Source organism: Chelonus insularis, unplaced genomic scaffold (genome assembly GCF_013357705.1).
Source record: "Chelonus insularis isolate UGA/USDA-ARS -01 unplaced genomic scaffold, ASM1335770v1 contig_280_pilon, whole genome shotgun sequence".
Classification (NCBI taxonomy): Eukaryota; Metazoa; Arthropoda; class Insecta; order Hymenoptera; family Braconidae; genus Chelonus; species Chelonus insularis.
Window position 1 is genome coordinate 63,257 of NW_023276465.1, and position 10,456 is coordinate 73,712.

The following is a 10,456-nucleotide window of genomic DNA, read 5'->3' on the forward strand; positions in this document are numbered from 1 at the left end:
TATAAAGGGCGAATCTTAACTTCTGCCATGGCGCATTAAACGTCACGGGGAGTAGCAAAATTATGCGAGTTATTTCTTGGCGGTACGCAATGCGTTCTTGAGAGAGAAGAGTATAATAGTTCTCTTCTTATATGTGCGGTGTCTTTGTTCCGTTTGGAAGAAGAGTCCAAGTCATGGAACCGTATCGAGAATTCCGCTCGTTCTTTCCGGCGCGGATGCGAAGTCAATTAACGCCGCGAAAAGAAATAAATCGGCGCAGGAGCGTCATATTTACCAGGATAAAAAACTACATTGAGGTTTCTTAATAAGAAAGAGAAAGAATTGAGTGTATAAAGACAGAGAGAGAGAGAAAGTAGAATAGAGGAAAAAATAAGCGTTGACTCTGCTGATGCAGCAGCTTGTACTTAAATCATGTCTGCTTTATATAAATTTTTTTACTTTTTATTTATTTCTTTATTAGACCCATTATCGTTGTCCTTGCGTTCAACTCATTCTTATTAATTGTTTTTCTATTTTTTTCAGATGGTTCAAGCGATTCAGGTCCTCCGGTTTCATCTCCTCGAGCTTGAAAAGGTGAGTAAATTATTCCAGTTTTTTCTAACAATAAACTTAATTAAATCATTAATTCATTATCTGTTACTTCTAAGAGGACATTTTTTAGACAGTTCAAAAAATCAATATTATTTTTCAAAATATTTTTATTTATTATTTCTTTTCAATAGGATCGATTTATTTTAATGAGTGTCATTTGTTATTTTGTTTAAAAAAGTTTATTCATTGTTTCAATTATCCAATTATGGAATTAAAGGAGATTGTTCAATTTTCAACTATTATAACAGCCTAGGGGCATATTCCAATGTGTCATTGGCTTGGTTGTATCAATTTAGGCCTCGCCCGCGCATTTTATTGCAACTAGGAGTAGCACATCTGTCATGAACTCATAAGAAACTAGTAGAAGCAATTTTCCGTAATAGCAGTGAAAGCTCGCGTAGTTAAAGTGATCTCCTTGAGCTATCCAAGTCTTTCATTTTAAGTGGAGTGATTTAGCTGTCCAATGGGCGGTAAGAAGAACGGAAATTACCTCATTCCAGCAATTCGGATTGGAGCACAACTCAGGCTTTCTTTATCCAAGCGGCGTCTTGTATATATAAATCGATGACATTTCTAGTCAGCTCAGTTAACTATAATAAAAAGTTTAATTTTGTAAATTAGAAATTCTTATGAACATGACAAACGTGATGAAAATACGACGAATTAAAGACGATGATTGATAAGCAAGTTGGAAAAAACATTTTAGTTTACACAGAGTTTCTTACTATGATATTTTAACACATGATCATATTATAAAGAATCATTCTCTTTTATGGTTATATTTTATCATACAAAATAGCAGACATTCATCGTATTTCCATCAAAATGGCAAGTACCACGTTCGGCGAATACTAAGGGGATAAGACCAAGCCAATGAGAAGAGAAACAAGCTACTGGTCAGCCCGGTTTATCTGGCAATTTCATACCAATTTTCCTCATTCATGGTGATTATGTTATAAACTGTTACCTCCGGCTAAATTCACTTCTTAAAAATCTCCTTGATCGATCTAAGGACCATTGACTAGAGCATGTGGGCTGTGGCTATAAAAGTTAAATAGTGTATTTCGTGAGCTAGAGAATAAAATGAAACTTCAACGATCTACAGTCAATCAAATAATCACCAATTCACTTTGTATATATATATTTGAAGTTTCACTTCATGAAAAACTTTCCCACGATTTCTATTTTAAATATTGAGTTGAATACAATTTATCATGATATGCAAATATATTTTTAATCAAATCAAAGCATTGGTAGAGAATAATTTAGCAAATATGCAAGGCAATGTAATAAAAATTCAAGTATTCCAGCATGAAAAAGGAGCATGATACCAGAGAATGCGAAGACGCGTGATCCAAAGGATTCCATAAATACCATTGAAGGAGGACCAATCCGATGATAGCCTGTGGTGTTGGTCTCCCTGTTTGCGTTTAACATTTTTTCTCGAACCAATAGTGGATTAGCATAATTACATTTGGATGGTACAAGGGGAGCGCCACGTCGACGCGCTTCAGCGACGTCGTTGGATAGCGGTTGCTTGACTTTAAAGTCTCTAGACCATGCAAAACTGACTTTGGGCTGGGCTGTGACCGCCCTATACATACGCCTCGTCACTTACCTCAAGTATAAGACCATTTCAATTCCTAGCGTAGCCACATAATAACGTGTCTTTTCAGCTATGTCTCTTAAAACTCAAGAGAAAGCCACTAGTCTGAAGGGAAAAGACAGAGATGTTAGAAAGATTTTACTTCACTTCCTTCTCTCGGTCAGTTCCGCGATGCAAACAAACCGGTTCTCGTCACTGAGTCTCGTCTGCAATTTTGCGGTTTATAGTTCAAATGCATGCGTTAAGGCAAGTCAATCTGCTGGAAAATAAAATGAATAAATTTGTGCAGTACAGCAAGTCATAGAAATTCTAGGACTTTTATCTTTAAAAAGATTTATTTTACTTGTTATGACATTGATTCAATTGGTCTTTGTTTATTAACTAGGTAATTATTTTTTAAAGTGATTTTAAATTTTCTTTTAATTGACTTTGTTTCATTAAATGAATTTTGTTGTTGCTTTGATCTATATGCCTTGATTATCGTCAGGAACCAATAAGTATGTTTGCTTGGAAGGCAACAGTGCATGGCAGATCCGGATCATGTATCATGAGGTCGAGATCATCATACTACATATAGAATAACAACAAGTCATACGAAGATGAGAAGGAAGAGAAGCTACCAAGTATTAGATCTAAAATTTGAAGTATTCAATAAAAAAAAAGCTGATGCACACAGTATATCAAATCTCCTAGTTCAATCAATATTTATTACTAATCAGGATTTTTATCAGCACAAATTTTACCACTTAAAGTCTGATGGTGGATCGAATTCTAACCAGTTCAACATATTATATAGTTAGTGTCCTTCAAGACTTGCTTTTCTCTTTCTTTAGTGCCCAACTCAGTCTCCCTTGTGTTAAGGTCTTTTAGCCGAGTCATTTTGAGACATGTTACCTGATCTGAAGAAAGCTTTTTGTCCTTGCTGAAAGATCAAAGAAACTTTGAAATAATAGATAATGATTTAGTAATAATAGACGTTAATTAATTCCAAATGAAATAATCTGTAGTTCTAGATGTAAAAGTCTGTTGTTGGAGATAAAATTTATACACATATGAACGCACACATGATAAATGCACACATTGTTCTAGGCCACAGTTCAGAAAAATGGTATTTCATTGGTAACTTATGTTGCTTTAGACAAGATGGCTGACCTCTTCTATTACATTTAAATATTTTTCTGATAAGAATGGCATCGTAATTGACCATACGTAGTATAGGTAATACATATAATAGTGTGGTTAAGGTCTAATGGATGCATAGGTATGAGAATAGCAAGGTATAGTTGCATACAATAATCGATGAGTGCAGAGAGACGCATGGAGAGCGCAGAACGGCATCATAATGCGCCGTAGTCTTGGGCCAATTTACATATAACAAGATAATGATTTTTTACATTTTTTTATTTTTATTTTTTGCTTATATAATACATTTTTTCTAAGCCCCAATGGAGCCGCTCGTTGGTTCTCAACATGAGGGAGAGAAGGCGGGTCGAAGAGACGAGAAGTCGGGGTATTCTATAGGTCTGTCAGGGCTCATTTGCATACATAACATTATGGTCGGCTGGACACCGGTCAGGCCTTCTCTCTTTTCTGCGGTTCTCTCGGTTTAACCGCTTTTCTGCGGCCTCGGGATGCGATTTGTATACGACCGTCGTATACAAGAATCTCTCTCTTGGTTAAAAATATAAAATGTGCACCAATATTGCTCATCAATATGAAAATATTTACATGTTTTCATAATTTTCAGGCAAGTTTTGGTGCATTACTTAGTTAATTAGAATAAATCATGATGTATAATGAGAAAATTGAACAGTCTTTAATTTTCATTTTAAATTTAGATTATGTTATTATGTATTTTAATGGTGATAAATTCTAATTTCAGACGAATGTATTAATGGAATTGACTGGATGTTAGCTTGTAATAAATAAAATCTATACGTAAATGGTAATATTGATGGGTGTGTTTAATGGTTGCAGGTGCATGAGCTGTGCGATAACTTCTGCCATCGATACATCAGCTGTCTGAAGGGCAAGATGCCAATCGACCTAGTAATCGATGATCGGGAAAGCTCGAAACCACCAGAACTTGGGAATGGTTTAGATGGTGGACCACGAAGCACAGCAGATAGTACCAGCCACACGGACGGAGCCAGCACGCCAGACGTCGTGAGTACCTCACCATCGTCAACGTCTTACTATCCGCACGACGCGATTACCCCCCACCACCATCACAACCACCATCACCATGCCATCGGCAGTACCACCCCCTTGCAACTGAGCCAAAACCAAAGCCAAAATCACCCGCCGCAGTCGAACACTACCCCCAGTAGCGCCGCCACAACTCCCAACTCCCTAAAGCGTACGCACCAACAGATGATGATGGCAGCCGCGGCGGCCTCCGCGATGGCCACCTCGCCGCACGCCGCCTCTGCGCCCCCAGCTCACGCGCACGCGCACGCCGCCCTCGCCGCCTACCACAGCATCAGTTCAGCCGTTTATCCGTGCTCGTAATAGATCAAGTCTAGTTGACATCTCGCGGATTGTACTTTCTCCAAATTTGTGCTTTCATCCCTCACTCTTAAATATAAATACAACTCTTTCATCACTTCATCATTTATTGTTATCTACTCTCTTATCATCGTCTCTCATTGTTTCTTTTATGCAGCATCTTTCACTAATTCCTACTCCTCATTCCATTATTATGCGTACGATTGACTTCCAGTAGTCTTTGTGCTCTCTGCTATTTGCATCATATTTCCTTACCGTAGACTTTTTGCGCTTTAATCCTCATACTCTTTATTATACTTGACATACTACTCTAATCATTACTAGCGCTCAATTCTTAATGGATATTTTCAATGATTATCGGCATGGGGCGGTAGGTCGTGCGCTGTCAACAGGAGGTCTAGGAGGAAAAAGCGTCGGCGGGGTTGTTATTTAGGTTTAGATGTCACGGGAGAGTCGAGTCTCTTTCATGGGAGTATCATTTCTAATTAATCGAGTATCAAAATAATTATCTCAGTAATTCATATTTTTTAAATATATTTTTTTGTTTTTATGAAAATATTAATTTTTTTATTCTATTTCAATGATTATTATTTTATATAATTTTTATTACCCGATTAATGACATTTGCGAGTCGGTTTATCTACTTTTTATTGATATACAGATAATAACGGGAATCAAATAATACATAGTCGAAAGGGTGGCGAGTCGATTGAAAAAAATAAAATACAAATGATTCTATACCTAGAGACATGAAGATAGACATTAAATTGCATTCCGTTGCAATGTACACACGGTACATATGTTGTAGTCGAAGTATTTTAATTGCAACGCTGACATTCAGCTCAACAAGAGACGCTTTTATAAATACGAATTGCTGTAATCGTCGAATTTCTGTGGAAATTTAACTGGTATTAATTTTCTAATAAATTACGACGAACAGCTTTTTACTTAATCGTGATCAGGATATACGTAATAGGCTTAAGATCTCGTCACAAAGAAATTTGTGTCTATTTTTAAATAAAATTCAGGTTTAATTAAATAACAAAGTTTAATAATTAATATAAATAAAAGAGTGAGAGATAATTAATGGCTACTTATAAATAAATCAATTGTCGGAAAAATGTAGAATAATTTTTAAATTATTAAGTGATTAGCGTTACCAATCGTCTTGTGCATTAAGGGTGCGGATAATTGTCGCGATTGTTTGTTCAATGTTATAAATGATTGTGAATAATGTGTATATGATAATGAAAATTACTTGATAATCATGTGTGAGTGACTAAAGTCAAAATCGAGAATAATCAAAATGATTTTATATTAATAACAAGTCATTTAATGAAAGAAACAATTTTTGCGAATTTTGTTAATATGTTTCTTTTGTAAATAAATTGATTTATAAATTTATTATTATTATTATTATTATTATTATTATTATTATTATTATTATTATTATTGATTATTAATAAGAATATGAATCAATATGTATCGAATTTAATAAATATACATATGTAGCGAAAGACTCCGTAACACGTGATTAATAATAATCGTCAACGAATCGAAATTATAGAAGAAGAATAAAAAGTGCGTCCCAATAAAATGCGAATCGATTAATTTCAATTGACTAGGTCTCGGTACTCGTAACTAGGGAGTTGTGTGAGGTACAAACGTCCTGGCCGGCAGGGCACGCGAGGTCCACCCCCCAGCCCCCGTACTTGAGTCCCTTTTGACTTGTAGAATATATGCAGAAACAAATATTTATTGTGTGATGCTGCATTACTGTGGTGCCCCGTCTGTGGTTCAAAATAAAACTATAGAAAAAATAAAACATTTAAAAGAAAAAAAAAACCTGCACCCTCGAAAATGCGTTCGTTTATTCAATTTCATAACATGTGGTACTATTTTCAATATTCAATTATGTTGAACATCTCACAAAATTATTAAGAAAAATGACATACACTTTACATACATTCAATACAGTAATTACATCACATGAACATTTTTTTTTTTATTTTTACAAAGTCAAATCAGTCAAAGGTTTACGAAGTTATTCCTATATACATTTTTTTACATGTGTATTCGAATTCTACAAATAATAAAGTGAATTCGAGTACGTATTGTAGACCTACAAGCGCATGCATTTGATCTACATAAACATATATTTCACAAAAATAAGGAGAAAAAAAAACACATGGGGTGCAGGGTGCATTGGCCAGGGTAGGGCATCATATGGAGCAGCAGAGAAATGGGGCTTCGTTTATGTGTCGAAAATAAATTTATTTATCTAAAAAACAAAAAAAAACAAGGGAGTAGTTACTCAAAAAGTACTTTTATTATCAAATTCGACACGCAACGAATCCCCTGCAAGTTCTACGAGTCGATGGTTGGATCAAGTACGGTGTTGGGAGGTGAATCTTGTGGCCCTGTTGGCTGGAACCCTAGTTACGAGTGCCGAGCCTAGGGCCGAGATTTATCTCGGTTTTTTGTTTTCTTGTTTTAATCAATTAATTATATTCTACCAAAACAATCAAAATTACAGATATATGGCAGTGATTTGCGAAGGTATTGTAACAATAATTCAAAAGTTAAACAATGAAAGAAGAAATTCCTGATAATATTTATTAAAAATAATTCTTACAGAAAAATTTTTTTGAGCGTTTGCAATATTCTACTTTGTAAAGTAACTTATAATATACCTCTCTAAAAAATGTAACGTAACTTTTAATCAAAACAATAACTGTTAATGACATCTAAGACTAAATATCTGAGCTCAAATAATTTTTTTGTTGAAAAATTATTTTTATTACATTGCAAAACGTTTAAATTTAAATAAACATAATAGAAAAAAAAAGTTTTAATAATGTCTAGGCATACACAATACATGTTCATTTATTTAAATATATTTGGCATAAAAAATAATAAATAAATTATTAAAAATTTACAGTCTTTTGAAAATTTTTGTCTAAATTATCAACATTCATCATTTGACATGTAAAACGAATGAGTGAATACTGCATGAAATACGTAGAAACAAAAGATTTATATGAATGAAAATGAGCCCGCAGCGACACAAAACTAAAAACGTGAATACTTAGTGCCATAGGTTGCAGTGGGCGTGCGCGCCAAGACTGTGTACTTAATTAATTAGATATGAAGATATATGCCAGACGAGAGAGAAAAAGCAGTTGAAAAAAGGACTACGACATGTATTATGAAGAGGATGATAGTCATGAATGCTACTACATTCTAGATAGGAAATGCAAATGTTTTCTTTTTTTGTTTAATTGAATATAAAAATATTCGCTCACTTTTGTCTTGCACATTGTCGTACTCTTTCCACCTACATCATGATCGTCATCATAAACTTAAATGCATTTATAAATTAGCTTAGAGACGATCTCTGTATATTACCAGAGATTTATAGCTAAATGATTGAGAACTGTAAAAATTGATGACGACAAGGTACAAGTGCTACGACATTGTATCAGTCAAAGTATCCGTGATATAGTTTTTATTCTAAATGAATTTTCAAAGAGAAATCTATCAATTTCTTTTGAAAATTCATCGAATAATTAACTCAAGCCTGACCAGTTATGTGCGGGAATTAATGAGCATTTGTTGATGTCGTATAGTTACGTTTTTTTTTGTTCGTATTGTTTCTGTAATTTGTTAATGTTTACTATTAATAATAATAATAATATTGATATTGATAATTAACATAAATGCGGTGAAAATATCGCAATGACTCATATATATATATATATATATACGCGATTGAAAGAGAGATTATAATAAATAATTAATAGTAAATAACAATGAATATACTGATATAATTGGATGTGAAAAATTATATATATATATAATATATATATATATATCAGAATTGCAAACGTGAATACAAGTATATCTTTTGAAACAACAAAGAGAGAGAGTGACAAATGAATATTGAATAATGAAGAATGAGAGATAATTGTAAATGTATGTGTGCTGTGTACACTTTGAAATTTATTCGTAATATAATAAGACAAAAAAATAAGAATGATTTAAAAACAAACTCACTCGCACATTGTATACGATTAGCATTATAGTGATAATATATTACCGATAATAATACTGTTCAAACTATTGTCTCAATCAACGTATTTTCATTATTATATAAATAAATGTTAGCCCTGTTGAGTTAAAAAAATTATGTGACTTTTATTTTTAACAATCGACCGCACTCTTAATGAAACATCCTTAATCCTATTAATGATTTTAGTTATTAAGTTTTAAAATATTTATTTTATTGGCAATTTTTTGTGACGATTGTTATGATTTTTTTTTGTGTGATTCGAGGTTGAAAAAAAAAAACAAAAATTCGAATAGAGGAAATAAATCGACTCGCCAGGGGAATTGTGATACTCCCAATTCGACAGGGATTCGTATCATCCCTTGCGTGCGACTAGAAATTGCAATCCAGCAGCCGTTCGCGAGGTCTTCCTTCCGCTTCTGAATCGGCATCTCTTCGTATATGGTTTAAAATGCGATTTCCTGAAGGTATACTCTTTTCTATTCACTGTTTGCTCCGAACGTCACAGTACAGTGGCAGTAGTGTGGCACATCGAGAAAGCAGCCAAGGTCTGCCCATAAATCTCGGTTTACCCTCGTCTAATAAATATTTAACCCTTTAAATTTGCAACAACCCTTAGCGTGTAGCCATTTGCATAGGACTTCTATTTCATTTACACATCGCATAATTGAATATTTAAATTCAATTGCTGCCCGTTACGCGCTCGCAGTTTCAAGCCGCAAAACTGCAGTAAAACTTGTAACGGGGCCACTTTTCTCAGCGGTTCTCGCACGAAGCTCTCTTTAACATCTTCCTCCCCCAGTTATGGAGTCTTTTAAGTCTTTATGCCCCTCCGAAATTGTTTTGAGATTATTTCCCACTTATAAACTTTCCCTTTTTGAATTTATTTTGCTACTGAAATAGTAAAACTAAATCTCTTATAACCATTTTAAGTGACTACAAATAATGCATACAAGCTTTTGTTAACATTATTTTTTTTCAAATAAACTAACATATGTATGAAGCAGATTTGTTAAGTTTCTGAGTAAAATTATTTAACATACCGTACTTAAATACTTTGTTAAAATTAGTAATTAGATTTTAAATACTTCAAACTATTCGATAAAAATATAAATTAATTTTATTTAAGTAAGCATTGTTGTTATTTAATTTCACAAATACTCTTTGAAATACTTATGAGAATGTTTCTCTTTGTTGATAAAATGATTGATAAAAAATTGAACTCAATATAATAGAATATGTATACCGTAATAATAAATAATGAACGAAAATATAAATTCGAAGAAAAACTACAGATCAAACAACGAAAATAAATGATACAATTAATTAACAGAATGTTCTAGATATTGAAAATAAAAAAATAACAGAAGAAAAAACGATAAAATCAAATACAAAGTTATCAATAAGATAAAAAAATGATTATATTAATACAACTTTGTAATATTTATCGCATTTAAAATATTGAAGTACATTCATAGTTAAATTTATTGATGAATGTTTTTTTTAACAAAAAAAGCGAAAATAGACCTAAATTATACGAGGAAATTCTTTTCATTTATTATTCGAAGTTATAAATAAAAAAAATTAAGATTGATTATATCATAGTAAAGATAAAACGGAAAAAAATATTTCAATTTATTCAATCTAAAAAATAGTTCTCATAAGAATAAAAAGTCAATAGA

The 10,456-nt window shown here is 32.9% G+C and overlaps 1 protein-coding gene across 1 annotated transcript in view; it reads left to right on the top strand.

The window, feature by feature from the left end:
* The window catches only part of hth (homothorax), a 34,474-nt gene extending 25,583 nt beyond the window's left edge, over nt 1-8,891 (top strand). The window contains exons 5-6 of the mRNA XM_035080425.1: nt 523-573; nt 4,175-8,891. Coding sequence (XP_034936316.1) covers nt 523-573; nt 4,175-4,708 — 585 coding nt within the window. The 3' untranslated portion in view covers nt 4,709-8,891. The remainder of the gene's footprint in view (nt 1-522; nt 574-4,174) is intronic.
* Nucleotides 8,892-10,456: the final 1,565 nt, after the last annotated feature.